The 23,549-nt window shown below is 38.7% G+C and overlaps 4 protein-coding genes across 5 annotated transcripts; 3 read left to right on the forward strand and 1 right to left on the reverse strand.

Annotated features, from left to right (window-relative positions):
* The first annotated feature begins 5,143 nt into the window (after positions 1-5,143).
* On the forward strand, positions 5,144-7,107 carry nmur1a (neuromedin U receptor 1a). Its single transcript, XM_034531250.1, has 2 exons — positions 5,144-6,053; positions 6,722-7,107. Exons 1-2 carry the CDS (start codon positions 5,144-5,146, stop codon positions 7,105-7,107), a joined length of 1,296 nt encoding a protein of 431 aa, XP_034387141.1.
* Positions 7,108-13,839: 6,732 nt separating this feature from the next.
* Positions 13,840-17,482, reverse strand: tctex1d2 (Tctex1 domain containing 2). Of its 2 annotated transcripts, XM_034531193.1 has the most exons (5): positions 17,314-17,482; positions 16,563-16,696; positions 15,888-15,957; positions 14,561-14,624; positions 13,840-14,454 (listed from the first exon to the last, which is right to left on the reverse strand). In XM_034531193.1, exons 1-5 carry the CDS (start codon positions 17,358-17,360, stop codon positions 14,407-14,409), a joined length of 363 nt encoding a protein of 120 aa, XP_034387084.1. In that variant the 5' UTR covers positions 17,361-17,482; the 3' UTR covers positions 13,840-14,406. The 2 variants fall into 2 exon arrangements, with proteins under 2 accessions (XP_034387084.1, XP_034387083.1); XM_034531192.1 differs by lacking the exon at positions 13,840-14,454 and having other exon boundaries at positions 14,479-14,624; positions 17,314-17,447.
* Positions 17,483-19,126: 1,644 nt separating this feature from the next.
* On the forward strand, positions 19,127-20,503 carry LOC117729756 (receptor-transporting protein 3-like). The gene is given in 3 exon segments (XM_034531107.1): positions 19,127-19,259; positions 19,262-19,370; positions 19,893-20,503. Coding segments are annotated over 3 exon segments (480 nt in total). The 5' UTR covers positions 19,127-19,228; the 3' UTR covers positions 20,233-20,503.
* Positions 20,504-21,412: 909 nt separating this feature from the next.
* Positions 21,413-22,833, forward strand: LOC117729663 (receptor-transporting protein 3-like). Its single transcript, XM_034530942.1, has 2 exons — positions 21,413-21,651; positions 22,241-22,833. The coding sequence occupies exons 1-2, from the start codon at positions 21,503-21,505 to the stop codon at positions 22,569-22,571; spliced, it is 480 nt and encodes a 159-aa protein (XP_034386833.1). The 5' UTR covers positions 21,413-21,502; the 3' UTR covers positions 22,572-22,833.
* Positions 22,834-23,549: the final 716 nt, after the last annotated feature.

Below are 23,549 nucleotides of genomic sequence, written 5' to 3' on the forward strand. Positions count from 1 at the left end.
GTAAGTGGTTGATTTTTTGTTGTTGATTCAAATGAAGGCTGAACCCATGATTTCAGCATCTGGATACAGTTATCACATTTTGTGTATGTCAGTATGATGAGTATGAAACCTAATGTTAAACTAGGGGAATATTCTCTGAAACTCATTTTTAACACCAATTCTACGAGTAGTTGTATAGCGCCATGTCCCTCTTTGTTTTCTTGAAACTGATTACAGTTAGTAATCTTCTTCGGTCCCTCAACAGGGAGAGCATTGACAGGAACTTGGACGGGGCTTTTCCTATTTGTTATGCACATGCTCATCGCTGTCATTTGGGAGAAAAAAACAGCGGGTAAAGGTTTTAAAGGACGTTGTACCATTTGCCAGGTGGCAAAACACTACCTCACGGACCACAGCACTCCAAATCTCCCACTCACTAAATTAGTTGGAAAACACAACACCAATACTGTCCTGGTTCATCTAAAAGGCAGACAGGCCCTTAGCTCAGGAGGAAGCTGAAGGACAGAAAATACAAATGCTCAAACAATAGGTGTTAGATCTCCCTTCACATAATAATTCAAAAAAGTGGCCAAAATGGTCATGGAATTTCTAAACATACCACAGATGTGTAGATGACTTTGGCAAATTGCCATAATGGTAGTAGTATGTCAGGAAATATCTTTCAAGTGATTTTTCTTATTTCTTTCTCGACCACCAGATGTGGTGATTCGATTTTACCCTGTGATCTTTAACCTTTAGCCGCTATCTTTATTTTTTTCACCATGTTTTCACTGTTGAAGCAGTTTGATATCCTGGATATCCTTCAAACGCATACGGTCTGTCTGCGCTTTGTTGCAATTGTTTTTTTTCTTCAAAAACTTTGATAATATTTATGCAGGGAGTGCAGTTTTTGACAGTGGATGCTCCATGGCTCTGATAGGAGTAGCAGCGGGTGAAGGGGTTTTGCAAAACGTGAATTGACTTCAGACCGTAAGATTTGAAGCTCAATAATCGGTATCCTCTTAGTGTGAAAGGCACACAACTCTTGTATGTGTACAGATTGTAAAGCCCTCTTAGGCACATTTGTAATTTGTGATATTGGGCTATACAAAATAAACCGAATTGAATTGAACTCTTGGCAGTACCATATTGACATGGCAGTAATTATACTAGTAAGTGTGGGCAGAGTTATAAATAAAGGTTTGAATGGGTGGTATTGAAAGGGTCGAGGTGAGGGAGAATTACAGAGTGAGAGGGGTGTGTTTGTGTGCGATCATGAGTGAGGCTCAAGTAGAGAGCGACAGATCAGAAGGAGTGGAGCCTGAGAGAGCAGCACATTGTTCACACTCCAGTCAAGACATTGGTCTGTGTTTACTCAAGAGAAAAGGGAACACATTTGAGGTAAGAAGATTTAAGCTCTTTGGAAAGATATTCATCATGAGTGTAGGAATAAGACGTTGCAATGTATATACCACTATCTCCTATAAGCATCACTTGATGATTGAGTGTCTCAAAAATGTTAAATACCTTGATGGGTATCATCATATAATTGGCCAATGTATTGTTTTTTAATTCAAAGCTTTTAAATTTCAATGCCAAAGGTTGTTTTAAGTGTTTTTTCAAATATTTCATATACAAAAAAACATGTATCCTTTCATGATGATAAGCTAATAGATGAGCATGTAGTGCTCAATAAACAGCTACTGTATGTATGGCTACTGTTTATAACATTATATTACTCTATTACTATTACATTTGTGCATGAAACCAAGAAAATAAAATGTGCTTTGGTTAGAACACTGAACCTATAACTTTATCTTAATTTACCAAAGTGGTCTGTCTGTTAAAGCCACTGCCTTGAGCAAGACACTTAACCCTGAATTGCTCCCCATAGCTGTGTCTACATGTTATGATTGTAAGTCGCTTTGGATAAAAGCGTCAGCTAAATGAAATGTGATGTAATGTAAAGCATAACAGGATTATATGGGGGAAGTCATCAAAGTAAAACCCCTGAAATATTATTACAGTACCGAACAACAATGAGGGGAAAAATGCATCCCTGTTAAAAGGAATAATTCCTTGTACCTTTCTGTCTGCAATCTTACTCAGTGTCCTGGTGGTTTATTCAGCCAAAGATCATACAATGTTAATCAAATTTACTGAATTTAAACAAAAATAGGACCTTTGTAATTTGTCATCTCTCTACTAGACTACTGTTCCTCCTGCTTTCAACTTTGTAACAATACCAAATATGAATAAATAAGTAGAACTGTACAAAGAAAATGACAGTGAATAATTGTATTTCAATTTTTTTAAAAGAGCAGTGATAAATGCAGGCAATGGACTCCAAGTTTCCATATAAGACATTTCATTTCATCTTGAAAAAAAACTAAATGTAACTCACCGAGTTCTCTGTCGGCATAGCAGCGGCTGAATGGCGGCAATGTAGTCGGTAGTGTGGGTGTACTGGTAATGCCGTTACCTGTTAGCCAAGCCCAATGTCCAAAACAATAAAAGAGTGTGCAAATAGTTTTTCCCCACCATGTCTTCGACTGCTGCAGCAGTATGTATGTGTAGCAATAGTTCAGTTAGCTGATAGACAAACTTGGTCCAAAACAATAAAAGTTTGCTAACTGTTAACCCCACTGTGTCTGTGGGTGCAGAGTTGTGGCTGGGGGTTGGCGATGCACGCGGCTGTGTTATTACTAGCGATCTCAATGGCCGGAGAATAGTGAGTGAGGAGTCAGCAGGCAGTTAATGGCAGTATAAAAATAAAACAGTGTTTTGAAAAATTGTGTGAGCCCCTCCTGGGGCTGCAGCATATATTATATTGATAAAAGTAATTAATTGCACAGCAGTGGTTGCACTCTAAAGCCACATGGAAACTGTTTATTGTATGCAATTTGATGTTGACGCAATGGATGTGCCTCCTTTGTACAATACATGCCTAATTGTCTTTAAAATTCACATACACACAAAATGCATTCTAATGAAATACATAATTCGGTAAGAAAAGACCTCTAACTGATATGTAAATCTGTGGAAAATACAGATTGCCTGTTCCTGCTTATCATCAACAGTTATTAATTAAACTGGAAGCAAAGTCCTTTGCTGTATTTCTCCTCATCCCGCTCTCGCTTGGAAAAATGGTAATATCATTGAATTTGACCTCAAAGTCAGAAATTAACATTCAGCTAAATGACCAGTTCCTCTTACGTCAGCCCAAGTCTGACAGATGCCAAAGAAGTTCCTCTGTAAGCATAATGAAATGTTCTGTATGTTATGAACTTACAAACCAATAATATATAGATATTTAAAACATATGGAATGATGGAATGATCAACATGATAGGTGTTTTTAACTTCCTATGAAGCCCTTCATGCTGGAATGTAATTATTACCAAATTACTTTCCTTCGACTATAGAACTTCAAAAGCTTCCAAACAACAAGTCACTACTTTCTGATGTGTGTTCCTTTGATCAGCAGGTACAGTATATATCACGGACATACTGCCGTTTATGAGAATCTGCTCATTTATCCCAGCCTCTATTAGTGCACAAGCAGTGGCCTAAAGGGTAGAAAAAAAACTAGCCTGGTTCTGTCTAAAGGCAACAAAATCCACTAAACAAAAGCACATCACTGTAACAAGCTCCTGGCTGTCACATGCAGGCTTCTCCCCCCAGCACCAAAGGAGGAGCACACTTAGTGTATATTTCGGAATAGCCTTTATTAGACTGCAGACTGTTCCTCTGCTCTCCTCTCTCGTGCCTCTATCCCTATCAACCTCATATAGGGCAGATACACTCATCACTTGATCCCCTGCAGCTGAGGCCAATTATGCCTATTCCTGGCACCTGTTCCCTGAACCACTCCCCCATACCCCTCCGCAGCTGAGCCTAATCACACCCCAGCCACCACAGTGACAAAAAGTGTAGATACAACAGTATCTTTTATGTATTTATGTTACGTGCCAAACCATATGTTGGCTGGAAATGGTAATTTTATGGAGTCTCTATTGGTCATGAAAAAAATGTTGGCGCATAACATTCCCCCAACCCCCACCCCTAAAATGCGTATGTTCCTTTTTACACTGGGAGGTTTTTCAAAGATTTACCACAAAAACATTTTCAGGTATTGGACAGTTCAAAGAAAGTTAATTGATAAATTTAGTAATATTCCATATTTGTCATTGCCAATAAATCCCATTAAATCACCAATTCTAACAATAAATTGATCCTGTGTATATGATGTCTGATACAATCAGTATAGTCAAATTCCTCCATTGTTGTCCAAAACTACAAAACAACGCCTCAATGAGCTACACTATAGCACTGGGGGACATGTTCCTTCATTACCATAAACTCAGGCAATGTGGTAGTATATACTCACCAATTGTGTAGAAATATTCTAAATAATATGTGCTATTTACTCCTGCTTGTGTAATGTTTATTAAAAACTACAGTGAACAGCTGTTTTTTGACATTACCAACCCCTTTTTAAAAAAACATAGAACTTCATATTTGTATATTAAATGTACATTAACTAATGCTGAGGTTTCTTCTGCCAGTTGTGGACATTGCTGTTCACACACATTGGCTAGTCGCTAACTCTGTCTGTCTGCTGTTTGGTGTCAAACAGGTTGTGGGTTCCAGCTGACTACTGCAGCTGGAAAATGTTCTAAATAGAACGATGACACAAAACCAGAAAAGTAAAGTTGTGGACTGTAAAAACAAAACAATGTCTTCTTTGTCACTACAAATGACTTTCACATTCAAAATTGAGTTCTACTTAAAAGGGCATCAAACAGATGGCTATTCAAGCTTATTCAATCACTCAGTCTTCTGCTTACTGTCAGAAGTCAATTCAAAATGAATTGGCAGAAACAACAGTCATAGCTAATCTAATTCAAAGTTCTGGAAATTGATCAGCAAACTTTATATCAAGATGTGAAACAATTCCAGCCATATTTGTGCTGACACATACATTTTTAATAGTCGATAAAACTTTGATTCCTGCACAACCATGGTTAGAAATCCATTTTGTATAAATACCATTACCTTTATCCCAATGTGTGTTCAAAAGATTTGCCCTTAAATGCAATTTCATGTTGATGTCTGTTTCATCCTTTTTTTCCCTCAGATAGCGAGTCTGATCATTCAGCAGGATGTCATCCTTTAACTGCTCTTCTGATCTAATGGCTGAAAAAGACGGTTGGCTATGTCCTCCGGGGGAAAAGTGTGTCAATCTGACCTCTGGCGTGAATGGGAGCCACGTTGATCTGAATGATGCATGTCTGACCGAAGAAGAGTACCTGGAGAAATATCTGGGGCCTCGTCGATCATCTGTGTTCCTTCCCGTCTGCCTCATATACCTGGTCATCTTCCTGGTAGGTGTGGTGGGGAACGTGCTGACGTGCACTGTCATCGCACGCAACAAAGTGATGTGGACGCCAACAAACTACTACTTGTTCAGCTTGGGGGTGTCAGACATGCTGGTGCTGCTGCTCGGTATGCCATTAGAGCTGTATGAGTTGTGGCAAAACTACCCCTTCCTCCTGGGCAATGGCGGCTGCTACTTTAAAATATTCATATTCGAGACTGTATGTTTTGCGTCTATCCTCAACGTGACAGCGCTGAGCGTGGAGCGTTACATCGCTGTGGTGCACCCGCTACGCGCAAAGTACGTTGTGACGCGTACCCACGCCAAGAGGGTCATCCTGACGGTGTGGGGCGTGTCGGTGTTGTGTGCTTTGCCAAACACAAGTCTGCATGGAATAGCCGTCCTTCACAGTAGCTCCTCCGGTTTTTCCGGGAACATCTCCGTGGAGATCCCTGACTCAGCAATCTGTACGGTGGTGAAACCGCACTGGATTTACAACCTGACCATCCAGGTGACCACTGTGCTATTTTTCATGCTGCCCATGCTCACCATCAGCGGTCTCTACATGCTCATTGGCTTGCAGCTGAAGCAGGAGAAGATGTTGGAGGCGAAGAAGGGCTTTGGACAGGACACCTTCTGTCACGTGCGAACACAGCAGCAGAAGGCCCGTCGCCGGCAGGTCACCAAAATGTTATGTGAGTATTAAAGAAGTACGGACCTCGTTGGGGTCTCTTGATAGAAACATTTATTTGATGTGTAAATCCATGCAAACACATTTTTAAACCACGCCCTCTGTAATCGGTGCTCACAAATTCCTTTAATCTTTATGCATAGTTTTTATTCTGCTTTTGGTTTCTGCTGCATTTAAGTCATGCAATGTGTTTCATCCTGCAGTCAAACCGGGAGGGGTGTTAAGGAAGAGCATTGGGACAAATACCAGTCATATTAAACACAGATTTCAAAGAAGCATTTTCTGATTATTCAATTCAATTCAGTTTATTTTGTATACCCCAATATCACAAATTACAAATTTGCCTCAGAGGGCTTTACAATCTGTAGACATACGACATCCCTGTCCCAGGACCTCACATCGGATCAGGAAAAACTCCCCAAAAATAACCTTTCACAGGGAAAAAAGGGAAGAAACCTTATTATGAACCCAAAGGTTTATTAAACAGTGATGTATCGAACCAAATCAAAGGCTGTTCACCCAGAACAGATATTCTCTGCATCGCTGACACACAGCCCTCAAAGAAACAATTTAATTGAGGACAGAGAGAGCATGTTAGCAACATTAATCAAAGTACTGCTATTAAAACCTTCTCTACCCATTGTTTCCCATTGTCTCTCGCGGTTTTTCCAGTTGTTTTAGTGGTGGTTTTCGCGATCTGCTGGGCCCCGTTTCACACTGACCGCCTCATGTGGAGTTTCATTAATGACTGGACTGACAACCACCTGAAGATATTCCAGTATGTGCACATCATCTCCGGAGTGTTTTTCTACCTTAGCTCGGCAGTCAACCCAATCCTGTACAACCTGATGTCCACACGCTTTAGAGAAATGTTCAAGGAGGTCATGTGCCATCGGCCTCACCACATGAGCCCCAGAAAGCACTCACTTAGTGTTACCCGGGTGACGCTCCGCAGCACCCTGAGTGAAGTGCCGCTCAGCAATGGCACTGCTGTTGTTGAAGCCGAGGCAGAAGAAAGAGAAATGAGGATGAAAGATGAAACCTGTTTTTCATGTTAAAAACAACTCAAAGGATACTTTGAAAGGGGGACATATTGTTTGTTGGATGGTTCATAAACCTCAATTAGTCAGCATGGAAGAACTGCAGAAAAAACTGAAGCTGTCAGTATGCAGTGTAATATAAGTGCGGTGCTACTTTTGACAACTTTATTCGTAACTCAACAAATCACACACTTTTAGAAACATGCCGAGGCAGCTTAGATTCAGGCTCAAGCCCTCAGGAATGATGCAGGAATGTACACTGGAATGTCATCTTGAATTTGCCAGCACAGATAACATCCAATGTCTGAAGCCATTATGAAAATGTGAAAATACGTTTAAATGATGACAATACAGTTTACAAAAATACTGGCATTTATAAATTGAAATACAAAGGTTGGTCCAGGCCAGAAGGAAGATGAAAACGTAAATATACTTGTGTTATAAATACAGTAAGGATATGTGAAACACAATGGTGTAACATAACAATAGACACATCATGCAGAAGTGAAAGTAATTTTATTGATACCGCACCTGGCTGTAATCATCCATGATGTAAGAGGTTAGCCAAACTGTATGTGCAGTAATTATTTATATCAAATCATGTGTAATATAAATATCAAAGATCCCTTGCATTAGTCTGTAAGTAAATACTTTACGCTATATTGCTGTGTTCAGATCCCAAAAATGTGTGTGTGCGCTGTTTACACTAGTGTTTGTGTGTTAAAGTAATTTCTGCTAACTGCTTTAAATTGTTCTAAGTGTTCTTTGTGTTGAGATGTTATTTATCACTATGGAAAAGAATTTGAGTTGAAATTATTTCAAATATGAAGCAGCTTTGTGATTTTTGTTGTGACAAAGAAATACACACGCTTGTTATGATTAGCCAAGAATGTTTAGCATTTGTCCGGATTGCAAAGATTGTTGTATGATGTGGGAAATGCTGCACTTGTAAATGTATGACAAGTATGATTTGTAAATGCTTTAAACAATATGATGGGTAAGGCTTCCAGTCACACTGGTAGTACTGTAGTGGCACATTATCTGACAGCTACAGTATGTCTGCTAAACCGAACATAAAAATGTTAAGCCCAAAACTCTGTGCTCCTACGGTGGGTTTATTTACAGCTCTAACTCCCTCCGTCCTTGACTAGACTGTATGGGTATTCCTCGCCTCCAAGCATTTGCCTACTGAAGATGTGTGTAAGTTTAGACCAGGCGAAGATCACAGCCACCACCCTGCCCGGCCTCCAAGCGCCATCCCATCAACGCCAACAGCTGTGGGATGTCTTCCCATGGTTGCCGAGGTGCCCGCCCCAGCCGCCATCCCTGATGAGACACCTGCTTGGTCTGCAGGTGAAGATGAATGACGACCTAATCTCAATGGTGTTTGGTGAGTGTCATCAGGAATGACACCATCAATGTCACCATTGATGGTGTCATTCCTGATGAGACACTGGGGATACAGCTGCTGCAGGTGCTAACACATCTGGTTGTTGGGTGTTGGGAGCTGGCGTCTTTACACCCCCGTGGCCCCGGCTCAGACTAGACCATAGCATCAGTTAAATGACTCTGATTCAGGGAGTTCATCAGCAGAAAAAAGAGTTCCCATGACAGTAGCCTCCCTCACTTGTCGGGCTGCTCCAGAAAAGGCACTCCAGCAACGCCCCCTGGAGGCCAAGGTAAACAGGTGCAACTGAGCACAGAGGGGGCTCCTTATCAATTAGATATACTTTATTCATTCCCAGGAGGATATTTCTTTGTTGCAGCAGCAAGCATATTTACAATATATACAATACAATAAAATAAAATAGCAGAGCATATTACATTTAAGAATTTAAATAATAAAGGAAATGAAAATGAAAAAGAAAAAGAAATGCAAAATGTACAGTGTATCCAAAAGTATATAACGTATATAAAGTGAAGCGGTGCAAGGGTTATTGATGTTGTTCAATTTGAGGAGGATCTGGCCATAGGTGATTTATTATAAAGTCTTATTGCAGTTGGCAGGAATGTTCTCCTGTATCAGAAATGTTCTCCTGTATCTGTCCTTGTGACAGCGGAGCTGAATCAGTCTGTTGGAGAACGTGCTCCGCTGTCCCTGCAGTAGGTGGTTGAGAGGGTGGTCTGGGTTATCCAATATGGACTATCATTTATTCAGTGTCCTCCTCTCCACCACCTGTTTGCAGCCAATGATGGAGCCGGCCTTCTTCACCAGTTTAGTGAGTCTGTTGGTGTCTCCGGCTCCAATGCTGCTCCCCCAGCAGACTACGAAGAAGTACAGAGTACTGGCCACAACACAGACAGGTAGAACATCTCCAACATCTTGCTGCACACATTTAACTGACAGCTGACCACCTCAGCAGCGCTAAAGACAGTACAAGGTATTTTTAGCTGTTCTGAATACTAAATCTTCAGGCAGCATGTAATGGATGCACCTGTCTTGTTCTATCATGCTTTGTTAGACCAGGTGCGTTATCACCATCATCGGCAGTACTTTTGTCCACAACGTGCTCTGGAACCAAAGCAATTTTCATTATTTACCTCCTCAACAACATTTCAAAAGGACTCATTCACCCTACCCATACAGATGTACTCCTCCCCACTGTGGGGGATTCATAGCTGTCAGTTTTCTTACTGATGCAATGTGGTGGGCCAGGTTGTTTTATATGGTACATATTGTGTGATAAATACATGTGTTGATTTCTGTTCTTGTGTGGTTCTCTGTCCTAACAGCTGGTTGATTGTATTCACCTGGTTTTCAAGGGGAACACTACATTGGTAGCCCATTCTTATACTGAAACAAGAAATTGTCTAAGTTTTCAAACCTTAATAATTCAATCTTTATCTGTAATATTTGTTGGCTATTATTGCAGCATACATATTATTTTTTTACTATAGGCTCCTTGAAGTAATGTCTGCAGTGTATGCAGAATAGTGAAAATAGTGAAATCTACAGTAAGTTGTAATTGACATCAAATTTTGATCTGCCAGACAAATTCAGAAATCATCACAGATCATATATCAGGCAAGCTTATCAGCCTGGACGCAACCACACAGCATTTTCATGTTTGTGAAATTTGACACAAAGAAAACATATATGGAAAGAAGCATATATTGTGTAGTTCTTTGGCTTCACCAAAAGTGCAATCACAATGATTTTTCTGAGATGAATACGTAGGCCTTACAGTGCCATGTAAGAGTCACAAACCCAACATGTTTTTGTGAACTGCAGAAGCAGTGATGAAGAAGTAGCGGTTGATGCTGGTCTGCAGTCGTGAGGATGTTGAGTTCTTCTCTCTCTGTGGTGTAAACCCAGATAAAGCACTCTGAACCAGAAAATAAGTGCCTGCAGCAAGGCCCTGTGGGCTCTTTGGTGACTGTGACAATGGCCAGCAAACACGATCTGTAAATATAGAGCGCTTCAATACCATCTCTATTGCAAGCTCTTCATGTTTTTACCAAGAGCGTGAACCTGCTGCTATACAATAGCCTTGTCTACACAAATAGGATGTATAATAAACACAGTGCTTACCACTAACCCTTTATCTTACCAAGAGGCTGTATTTTTGCTTGTTTTGTAGCCGCTGCTGCTATGTTATTGTGGGTGTGAAGCGCTAATCGTGTAGTAGTCAGAGTCTGGCTTTTCCCCCAAATGATGAAAAAAAACTGTAAACTGGAAGCATATACAAACATGTAAAGATTGTGGCTTGTTCCCAAATTTAAAAACCTTTTTTTTAAACAAGTAAGCAGAAATCGTGATAACGCCTTTGGACACAATTACAAGCTGTCTTGAAGTGATTTATATTGGTCAAATAAATATATGACACGCCATGAGAATACTATGAATTAAGTGAATCGATTTAAGGTTACAAGTTACATGGTTTGTATTTGTCATTGTACGGGGTTGGACAATGAATTGGATCATATTGAAGAACTTGTAACATGGTTTACTGCATAATTATTGTATTGTATTGCACACCATGCATGATACACATTGATTTACCTTGAGAGGAAAAGATGCACAATATCAGACAATTTTCTCTGAAATACTTATAAACTGTTTAAAATGAAACCTCAAGCCGTACTTGAATCGTGCCATCTGCTTGAAACCCGTAGACCAGTTGCCAAGAAAGATGAGGCATCACTAAACGTCTGGGGCCAATATTGGGTCACACTGAAATACTCCTCTTTATAAATAATAGCAAATGAAAATTATAGCCAACTCTACCCTGAGGGGAAGGTGAAGATCGGAAAATAAGGCCTCATCAATGCACAGGCGCGGTTTACTATGACGTGTCTAACTGTCTTTTTAATTCATGTCAGGTAAGTTTCACCAAGTTGTGTTTTGTTGCTACGCAGTTTTCTCTCTATATCTAACCGCCCGTGTCCTTATTACCACACTGCAAAATATGATGGCATGATTAAACCAGTACAGCAAATTACCAAAAGCAGAGAAGAAGAGCAGCCTGCTTGAAGACGTTCAAGCCACGGTGCAACTGCAACGCGACTCAGCCGAACCCAGTGGACAGAAGGAGTACGAGTCTCCTCACTTTACCTAGCGTTGGAGGAGCTGGTGCAGCCACGAGGATGTGATTCCTCACACCCACAAACACAGCTAATTGTGCTCAGTGGAAAGCGTGTGCATGTCAGAGGTATGGCTATCAGGATGTACAGCCAATTTATCTGTGGAGGTAGGTGATAATTCTGCTTCTGTACCACTTGGACACCAAATGGACTCAAATAATGTGGATTTCTCTGGATTATCTTGATCTCTATGATTATTCAGATTGGATGCATTACACAGCTTTATAAAGATTCCCGTAGTCATATTATTGCACAGCTGAAAGTATCAAACAATTGATTGTGTTCAAATCCAACAGGAATGTATCCAGGAATGCAAGGTTTAGCTTTTTTCACATTTTAAGTGTTAAAGGATTTTTTCTTTTATCGTCACATAATAATAATAATAATAATAATAATAGTAACTTTATTAATATAGAACCTTTAAAAACAGAGTCTACAGAGCGCTTTGACAGACGAAGCAGCAAACGCCAGGCAATAATAACAACAACAACAACAACAACAACAACAGGAAGGCCAAACAAAGCAAGACAAACTAAGGTAAGAGTTAAACCCAAGTGCCTTGTAACCCAAGAGCACTCCTCCAAAGGTGCTCTGTGTACACTTTGTTTAGTCTCGGTGGATAAAAAGTGAATATTCCACTTAACGTCACAGCATCACATTAGTATGTAAAGGGCATCTCCAGTCAGAGCAGTTGATTATGTTTTGAAAGGCAAGTATTTATCTGTTGGCTCGAAGCTGGAAAAGCAATTAAGGCTCTGGAGAAAAATCAATGGACCTGCTTTATCGCTAAACAGGCTCATGGGAATATGCAATAAACAACTGTGGACTAAAGATGGAAGGGTCAACCGATATTGTTATAATTATCATGTAGCATGAACGTGGAGTTTTTGCCTCCATTGTGAATTAAACTCTGTTGATTTTGTTGCCCTTTAGAAACGGGTTACCAAACAAGCTACATGCATGTGTTGGCAATATATAATATTTAAATAATTTAAACCAAAAGGCTTTACAAGCTATTTTGCTGTAATAAATTAAGCATAATGTAATAATTTGCCAATATAGCTATAATCATTTGATGATATATCAGTCTAAAACACTCCTTTCAGACATCTATAACCCATCTGTGAATCTTGAAAAAAATGTATATAGTTGAATTTTGTAAAAAATACCAAATAGTTTAGCAACAGTCATCGTGCAGTTAATTGGAAAAAAAAATCATCAAGACCACCTCTTGAATTGTAAAGAGCTGCTGCACAAACAGATTTAGAGAGAATTCATGAATATGTTGATTATAGACTGCTGAAAGAGAAGAGAAGCAGTGAGAATACAGTGTACTTTTTGTAATCTTAACTAAGTTATATACTGCAAAAGAAATTCGAAATTTCGCAAGCAAGAAAAAGACTAAGATTGAAAAGTGGATATATTAATAAAAACAAAAGGCGATGAAACAGACTTAGCATATAAATTGTAACGCACATAACCTAAACGTGTGACACAAGCTTCTGCTCCACTTGAGAGAAGAGAAAAGAGAACATTTGGGGCAGATAAAAACATAAGATCTGTGTGGATCGATGAGCATAATATTCCTAGATGGAATACATGAAACAAACATAAATGCTTATCGTTTTGTCTTGTTTGTGGCTGTTTTCAGTTAATTTAGTGTTTATGTTGTGCATTCCTATGCCCTTCTGCCTTTCACATGAATTAGAGCTACTTTCTTCTCCCATTGGGATCACGACCACTCCAGGGTGAGTCCACTACAGTCACTGTAGCAACACAGCAACCCCTTGATAGCCACCATTTTATAAGCAGTTAAAACGTGGCTTTACTACATTTAAATGAGCGGCTGCAAATGCTTTGACCTCTAACCTTTACCAGTGATTAAAGCCTGAACGCCAATAATATCATTAAATCACACCACAAATTGACATTTCTCTGGAATAAAACCTTTTCTTTTTTTTTTTAAACGGTCCTTGTATATGTGTTAGATATCCGCCCTCATTTTCATGATCGGCACAAGTCCTCCAGCTCATCATGCCTGTTTAAAAATAATGGCCGTGTGAAAAGAAAAGAAAAAATCCAATCTGAATCATTTTTGGTGAGCCAGGGGACCTGAAAGTATAACCCAACCACACAGATGTGACTCAAGAAATTCCATGTGTATGTAGGCAGAGAAAAAGTTTTAAATCTTTTTAATTGTTTATTGTAGATCTACAACATCTCAATGTCACACAATGCAGTGCACATAAGAACAAATCAGTATTGCTACTGTAGGTCATATTTTGTTTATAAATATAGTCTTTATTGGACATTTGATATTTATTTATTTATTTACATTCTTTTTCAGTTTTAATGTCTTAAAAATACAAAATTATATTACTTCTGTGATGAAATGTATGTCTACTTCAAGAGATAACAAATTGGTGTTAAACTCAAACTAGGACTTCATTTAATATTTACAAGGAAGGTTATAATCATACAGGCGTTGATGCACTAGACTGACAATGGTTAAAATTCTTGCTCAATTCCTCCTTCATATTAAAATCACTACAGTATCAACACAGATATCCATAACTTCTGCACTGGATGTGTCTTGATCTCAAGATGCAGCAATCATCAGTTAGTTCAGATCAAAGCACCGTGGGCCTGACGTGCTGGAGGTGAGCAGCCACATTTGGATGTTCAGCTCACAACTTTTCATCTGAAAGATTTCCGTCATCCATCCTCATGTCCTCAGTAGTAATAGCTTCCGAAAACTGCCACCAAACAGAACAAGCTGTCCTGTACCCAGAGGCAAAACACATTAAATACACACTGATTAAAAAATGGTATTGAGGAGTCTGTTTTTCCCCCCTAACATCTGAATGAACAGAGCAAAGGCACCTACGTTCATGAAAACATCTTCTGCATAGTTGTCTGTGTCAGCATCCCATAACGACCTTGAAGACATCCTGGTGAAACACATCAGAGGGTCAAGCATTCATTTTTGAAGGTCTGAACTATTTTGTGATAAACATTGTACAATGTAATGCAATCCACAAGGATGAGCCCTTTATTCATAATATACATTAATTGTTGACTGTGAGTCAAAATGACATTCCAACTCCATGGTAGCTACTTCTACATACATATTGTTTGAATAAGGCTAGCTTGACCCTGTGATGACACAGCAAAAGAGGTTGCTTATCAGGAAACATTAGTTTAATAATAAATAGTCAGTTCAATGACAGTTCTTTTTAGTACTTTTAAATACACAGAATTAAAAATTCTAATGTCACTTAGTTGACCTGATTACTGCTGTAAAACCTACAGTGAAATCTACAAATTCAAGCGAAATGTGTATGACAGCAGTGATAAATAATGTTGCTGTTAGGGTTCCCACACATAATTACCAATGAGTTTTCAAAACTTTTACATGACATTTCTATAATATTTCACACCATTTCAATGATTTTATTTAAGTAGTTTAAATATCCTGTGGCGATCATAGGGCACAATTATGAGGCTCTTTCTCTAGTGTGCAGACCATTGGCTGCAGCAATAGATAGGTTGAGCAATGGTTTAAGTTGCAGCTATACCGATGCATGATGTTATCTGGCCCGGCTGTGGCAAGCAGGAAGAATGTGCCGATGCTGACAGTCTGTTGGGTTGCCTTTTGGTTGTCTCAATGCTTTTTACCCTTAAGCATGGCTGACAGGAGCCAATTCCTCCATGTTGCCAACGTTAAAACGTGTTGGTGCAGGACGAGGGTCTGCCTCTCAATTGAGACATGTAATATACTATCTACATACACAAATGTATATTACATGAAAATAGTGACATTTCAGCAGTCGCGCGGCATGAACATATTTTAAACAATTGACAAAACAGTGTGAATTCAAAAAAATCTAAACTTTTCCAAAACATTCAGTTCATTTCCAACCATTCCCAGGCCATGAAAACAGGTTTTCTCATTTCTAAACGTTAGCAACAATTTCATGACTGTGGGAACCCTGTACAGTAATATTGCTCTTTTCTTTTTTTTTGCAGCTTGAGCATCTATAAGGCAAAGCAAGGCAAGTTTATTTATAAAGTGCACAATAAATATAACACACAACCGCGAATTTGTGTGTCCATCACTTGAGTGTTCATGGTAAGAATGAGAGTATTCCCATATATTAGTTTTACAAATTTCCCAGCTATTTTGTGTTCACCACTACCATACGATCACTCACTTGACTCCTTGTCCGCGTTGTTCTCCAATTACCACTTGCACAACCAGCTTATATCTGTCAAACCCTGCATCTGTTGAAGAAGAGAAATGAGCTGTAATAGTGTATGTACATCAGTAATAATGCAACATTTCTGCAGGGACAATACGTACTATTTTGCTACATTTACTATGCAGCATTTATTCAGGTAAAACATTTTTCTTGAAGGACTATATTGGATGGGACACATTTTATTGTTGTATATACTTGTAATGACAAAAATATACTTTTATGCAGTTGTATTCAGCTTAAGTCTTCTGGCTTCATTTTTTATTGGTTTCACTTTGTACTTGTTTCCTTCTCTAAAGGATTCAGAGTGGTTGTGTACTGACTGCCACGTCAATCAAAAGCAGTACTTTGTTTCATAATTGGCAGAACCCCTTTAGTGTGTTGCCTGGCTGTGTAAAACCTTCTATGAAACAAAGTAATCTATAGGTTGAACCAAAAGGACATTGTAAAGTCAGACTGTGAATTAACACAACTGAGTCATATTTCGTATGCTTTCTTACTTCTCAAATATGTATTTGGATGAAAGTTTTGACTTATATTTCATTAATTATTTTGAACAACAATTAAAATGCACAACACTACTTGGATTCTCTTCTGAGTGATAATCAGAGATGGAAAAGCATCACTCACTCTTCACTTTGTCTTTAATGCATTCTGCCAGTGAACGGGACAGCTCTGGAACTTCTTCTGGGTCATACTGCATCCCAGACAGTCGCTCCCTCACAATTTCCCGAATGCACTGCTTCACGATGGCCGGCTTAAACCTGGGAGGTTAAACAATAAGCAACAAAGCAGAAAATTAAGCGCGCTCTCTCTCTCTCTCTCTCTCTCTCTCTCTCTCTCTCTCTCTCTCTCTCTCTCTCTCTCTCTCTCTCTCTCTCTCTCTCTCTCTCTCTCTCTCTCTCTCTCTCTCTCTCTCTCTCTCTCTATGGGTCACAGAGCTGCAGAGGTCTCCTAATAAATGATGATTACATTTATGTTATTGGTCAACAATACATTTGAGTAATATGTTTTACAAACTGTGTGCGTACTAAATTGAGTGCCTCCTACATCCTAGATGAACAGTGAAGTATCCGTTTACCAACATTGGGCTGATGACTGGAGACATGTTTCACACTTTCACTCAAACGTCCGTTACGCCAAACGTAACCACGTCGCTTATACTCCAACTATCGACTAACGCTGTCCGTTTAGCACATCTTAGTGGTTGGCACAGCTCGGTTAACGCTAGTTAACGTGAGCGTCACACTAGAAAAAAATATTTTTACGAGGTTAAATAGTGGCTAACTTAGCTTACAAAACACCTCGTTAGCAATGAACTAGCTAGCTAGTTGGCTAAAAGCTCCCTGTTATACCAACGAGGAGACTTTGACCAACTCACTTGTACTGATGATTAGGTCGTATGAGGTATGTGTCGGACCCCTCCATCGCATGACAATTACAGAAGATCGTATGCAAGAAGGAAGAGGAAATAAAGAAGTCACACAGCTGCTAGCGAGCTAATCTTTGCAACGTTTCGTCCGTTACCATAGCGACCTATTTTCCAACGTTCCGGTTTCAAAATAAGAGTGCGATAAATACGTTTGTGCTGCGTCTTGTTTTGAAATATGCCAGACGTGTTCTCATTGTTTTTTCCCCATTTTCTCTCTGATGGAATTATGTTATCATTGTTCCCACTTTCTTAATTTAGACAAGGAAAGCCTTTAATATTAGTATCATCTATCTATCTATCTATCTATCTATCTATCTATCTATCTATCTATCTATCTATCTATCTATATATCTATCTATCTATATCGACCATTTCGTTCGTTCACTCTCTTCCCTTTTCTCCACACATGGCCTGGTATCGGTGGAACCAATTCTCTGTGGTCTTCATCATGATTGCTGTACTTCCAAGGCCAAATCAGAACGTATTAGATTTGGCTTCATTCACCTGCGAAAAAGCAGGACAAAAGTGCTATGATTTCAGGAGCAAATCAAGACTCCTTCCTGTATTTAAAGGTCACTCTCCTGGCACATTCTCCCCATGCCCTCTATCATCCCATCTTTTCTTGCTTTATCGAAGATAAGAAGGATTCAAATCACACAAGATGAAATGGAAAAGCAAGGTATTTTCTACACTACACTGTATAAAACGCACCAGTATTTCATCAGGTGTCTCATACAGGCCAACTGAAACTATTTGCATAAAAACAAGATTTTCCTGCAGCTATGCAAACTGAAAGCAGCGAACACAAATCCAACAGTTCTCATTCAAATCTAGATGAAGATATATTAAAATAATTAAAGGGACTCATTTTGAATTCCAGGTCTTTTGTTCTTGTGTCAAAAAGCCAGAGGGGTTCAATTGTATAATCATTGTGTGGCTAATGGTTGTACACGGTGTGATTTAATACATTCAGTATTGATCGTCATTATCTACAGACAAGGTACAAATTAGAAATGGCAGAAATTGAGTTACTCCCTGTTGTAACATTAAACCTGAAAATTAGGTAAATGAGCCATTATATCTTAATGAGGCACTGGCAAGGGTCTACATCAATAGCTCTCATTGAAGAGATTATAAATGTATTGTTTAATGTTAAGCACCTCCTACACAGATTATTAATATGATTCAGGAAAAAAGTGTAAACAGTGCAGGGCGGCCATGATATTGACATCATATAAACACGTTTAATATGTTGTTTAATAATGAATTTTCATATAGTACAGAAGTTTAAACTGGAATTAAAGTCGAAATGGAACCATGCACAGGAAAGATGGGTATAAATGTTTGACAAGCTATACTGTCTCTTTTGGGAAATGATGATGACAGTGGATCAAAAGTATGTAGATTACTTCTGAAAAATGATTCCATCTATTTGAATAATAATGTAGTAAATATAAAGTATGTTTTCATCTTGTGCCAGATGGAGGACATATAACTTCCTAGTCTTACACAATTGTCATTCCCCATTCCAGTCATAGTATAAAACTAGACCCGAAACTTAATAAAACCAAGTTTCCACATTTCAATTTAATTTTTCTCAAGTCTTTCCTCAAGCCCTCTTGGTGGAGGCACAGTATTGTTAAGTTTAATTTTCCTTAAACTCTCTATTGGTAGAGTCACAACACTTTTAAGTTTCATTTTCCCTAAACACTCTATTGGTAGTCACAACACTTTTAAGTTTCATTTTCCCTAAACTCTCTATTGTCACAGTATCTCAACAAAAGGCAGAATACGTCATTCTCACGAGTTGTTTATATACTGTGCAGATCAGCTGTCAGTGTTTAGCACCACTGGCACCGACGTGATGGCACATCCCGAGTGGACACGTCTCTTCCAGCAAAGGACCTTAAACATGGAGACTGCTGGCGTCTGGAGTTTGATGAAAGTCTTAAACATGACTGCCAAAAACCCGGCTGGAAGAAGTGTATCGTGAGCACCGGTGCAAGGTCAGTGTGTTTAACTACTGTTAAATAATGTAGTTGGCACGTATATGTTAGGTTAGGTTTTAAATAAAAATAGTTTGATGCATGAGGTTTATTAAGGTTTTTGTCGATGTACATGCAGTAGGTTTTGTGTACAAAACTCCCTCTATCACATTGTAGAACATCAACAGCTAGTCTCCACAATGTAAACCATGACATTTTATGTTAATAAGTTGGTTTTGGTTAGTGTTAGGGTTAAGGGCATAGCTCTAAGTTAATGGCATGCCCAGTGTGACAAAGGTCGGGTAACAATGTAAACAGGAAGGAGGTGATGTCAAATGTCTCACTCTCCTCTTATTTTACATTTTGCAAAAGTTTTTAGCCAGATAGTCAATGGTTAGGACCGTCCATCTGACATTTAAACCCGATTTTATAATTTCTTCTCCCAGAGCATCGCTGCTTCCAAATGTTTCTGTAGCTAAAACTTGAATTTGGTATACATTTGGTTGGTTGTCATTGTGTCAAAAGGCCTCTGTCTTTTTCAAGGTACAAATGCACAACGTGTGGAAGAGGCTGGTCTTCTAATAAAGTGAGGGTTGCCTGCCACATGCGCCTGTCAAGCGGGCAGGGCGTTGTCAAGGTGAGGCCCTTCTGTCAGAACTGCAAGAAGTGCGGCGACGCTCCAATGGAGAAGCCAAGCATCGACTCAGAGAACATCAAAATCCTCATGAAGAATCTTGTGGAGAAAATACGAATAAAATGCTACAATGAAGACGTGGGCAAAAGGAGCAAGCCTTTCAGAAGGTTTGATGGTCAAAGTCCCCATGAGCCTGCTCATTGTGAGGCCTGTATGCAAGGTGTTTGTCCAAGGAGTCAGCCTTTTTAATAATAAAAATAAAAAAGATGTGCATATAAATATTTGTGTTTCAGGCTGTAGAGAGTTTTGCTGATGTTGTATGCCTAAGCTTATATTGAATAAGCATCAGTTGACTTTGAATAAGCACCAGTTGACTTCACCTCCTGTCATTCTGTTACATTGTGTTGCTTCCATCATTTTCATATGATAATACAGTGAATATAAGTTTTTAATGATTATTCCTTCTTGTATTTTCTTATTTTTTGTATCTGCTCAAAAGCATTAACCCTGCCTTCTTAAAAACAGAAATGTAATAGATAAATAAATGTGTATGCAAACAATTAACTAAACGTATTTGTGATTTGTAGTTTTTTAAAAGTTTTTTAAAAGTTATTTATTATTTATACAAAGGAATCACCAAGGTTAACTTATCTGTGAACAATAGATACCTTAATATTATAAATAGTAATTGGACATGACAATACATACATATACATACAGTGCATAGATACATTAAAGACATGGCAGTGTATCACCAGCAAGTGGCACTGTTACATGAATACAGAAAGAAACTAATTAGTGAGTGCTCTGAAGATTTTATGAAAAACAAAGGCAGCAAAGAATTTCAGTTAATCTACACTCATCACATTTATTTTGTGTGTGATGCATTAGTAAATCAAAGTTAAGTATCAGTCAGTGAAAATCATAACATCCTAACTACCCAAACACACAAATCTATTAATTATAAACTGTTTCCCTTAAATTCAGTGTATAAAAAGGCTACCCAGAAATTCGACCGTCAACTAATAACTTTGTGTATGCTGAACATCTGACCCATCAAAACTTCCCCTTTCAATTCCCATTATAAACCTAAACCTGCACATTACATAACCTAGGTTTACACTTTTAAGTTTCATTTTCCCTTAACTCTCTATTGGTAAAGTCAGCTGTTTATATGTTGTACACATGCACAGGGGGTAGAAATGTTTGACAAGCTACTTTCTCTGTGTGGAAATTAGAATGACAGTGGATCAACCTCTACAGTAAACTGTAAAATTATTTGAATTAAAATATGGTAAATACTAGCATATCTTCTTTTGATCTTACACAACTAGAGCTGAGACTTAGAGTAACCAGGTTGCTACTTTTGAGTTTCATTTCTCTCCATTGGTCACAGTACTTTTAGTTTCATTTTACACAAACATATTACATAATTCTCACGAGTTGTTTGTCTACTTGGCAAATCAGCTGTCAGTGTTTAGTCCCTTCTTCAGCCACCAGCACCACAGGCACCGACAGGATGGCACAGACAGAGTGGACTCGTCTCTTCCAAATGAAAAGCAATATTTTTAAAGAAGGAGATTCTTGGTGTCTGCAGTTTGATGAAAGTCTTGTTCCTGACTCCCCAAACTCAGGCTGGAAGCAGTACATCCGGAACACCTGTGCCAGGTCAGTGTGTCGGACTACTGTAGTGTTGTCATGTGTATGTACAGTTTGGTATACCTTAAGTTAATGTAAATAATAATAATAATAATAATACATTTATTTATATAGCACCTTTAAAAACAGGGTTTACAAAGTGCTCTACATAGAAGCAAGGTAAAAACATAACATCAATACAAGTAAACATTTCAGAAAATACATGAGGCAAAGGAGACAATGCCATATAGGCAATGAACACAATAGAAGAATAGAAAATTACAAATACAAAATAAAGCAGAACAGACAAACTAAAAAAGGGGAACCAAAGAACTGCATAAAAGGACGACATCTTGGAGGTAATAAAAGGTGTACCAGTCCTAAATTATAGTTTAGGAGATACATTTGGTTTGTTAAGTTTTGTTTTTGTGTATATGTACTTGTAATACTGAAGTAATGTCAACAAAAATATGTCTGATGTGGAGACTAAAACTGGTGCGCAATGTATACCTCTTCATTTTAGAGTGAAGACCAAGTTAGGTTAACGGAAATTAATGTCGTTAATGCTAAAGCTATGTCCATTGTTTTTTTAACTTGGGGTCCTCTGTCATTTTTTAAGGTTCAAGTGCACCCAGTGTGGAAGAGGCTGGCCTTCTAACCGGGTGATGGTGGTCTTCCACATGCGCCTGACAGACGAACAGGGCGTTGTCAAAGTGAGGGCCTTCCGCCAGAACTGCAAGATGTGCAGCGAAGCCGCGATGGAAACGCCCAGCATCACAACAGAGAACATTGACATCCTCCTGGAGAATCTGGTGGAGAAGATAAGAATAAAATGCTACCACGAAGACCTGGGCAAAGAATGCAAGCCTTTTGTAGCCATGGAAGTCAAAAGTCCCCATGAGCCTGCTCATTGTGAGGCCTGCCTTGCAGGCATTTGTAACAGGAATTAAGTTTGCGTCGCTTTCAAGCAAGTCTTTTTGTTAATTTAAAAGAATTATAATCGTCTCAGGCTTTAATGCTTAAACTCATGTAAGCAAATCATGAATTATATATTACAATAATGTTTGCATATATATCATGTCATTGTATTGTGCAATCTATCAGATTTATTCTTGTTGGTAGTCAGTGGTCTTTAAAATATTAATGTATCGGCTACAAAGCATTAAACGAGCCTTCTTATCATCAGAAATGTGATGGATAAATAAAGTGTATAAAAAAAAAATCTAAATGTACTTGTGATTTGTACTGAGGCTATTTTTCTGTTTTAAAAAAAGTGGTCTGATTCATTTGTTATTTTTAAATGCATACAGTAGGTTTCTTCTTTTTGTTTGCATGTCGCAGCTATGGTTTTACGGCACACAGGAAATAATGTACTACATTTCTAACAAGATGTGAAGAGAGAGTTTCCCCCACACTTCATCACACTTCATTAACAGGAGATGCACAGAAGAGGTGCCTGTGTGTGACAGACAGGAACACCAGTGCAATAGCCTCAAAGTTTCAATAAATTCAACTGTCCTTCATAACAGCTCTAATTTCAATGTATGAGGCTTAAATTTCGGCCCACTTGTAATCAACACTGAGACCGTAAGAATTCGATATTGTGACAACTTGTTGAACAACAATTACATAATATAAAGAACTGTTGATTTGCAGAAGCATTGCGTGTTGCTGCAAAGTTGTGCAACCTGGTTAATTTTGACAGACAACTTTAATATAAAATGAAAAATAGTTGGTTGTCAGGAGGTTTAGGGGGATTTCAGAGGACACATGTTTCTCACAGGCCACCCGCTGTTTATTTGCATACGACCAGCAGGTGTGCCACTCTAGTCAGTCTTCACCTTCTGCAAGTCACACATTCTGGTAGAATACATTAACTTTGGGTTATCTTTGTTTTGTATGAAACCACCGACATGGAAAGTAGCTGC

Source organism: Cyclopterus lumpus, chromosome 4 (genome assembly GCF_009769545.1).
Source record: "Cyclopterus lumpus isolate fCycLum1 chromosome 4, fCycLum1.pri, whole genome shotgun sequence".
Classification (NCBI taxonomy): Eukaryota; Metazoa; Chordata; class Actinopteri; order Perciformes; family Cyclopteridae; genus Cyclopterus; species Cyclopterus lumpus.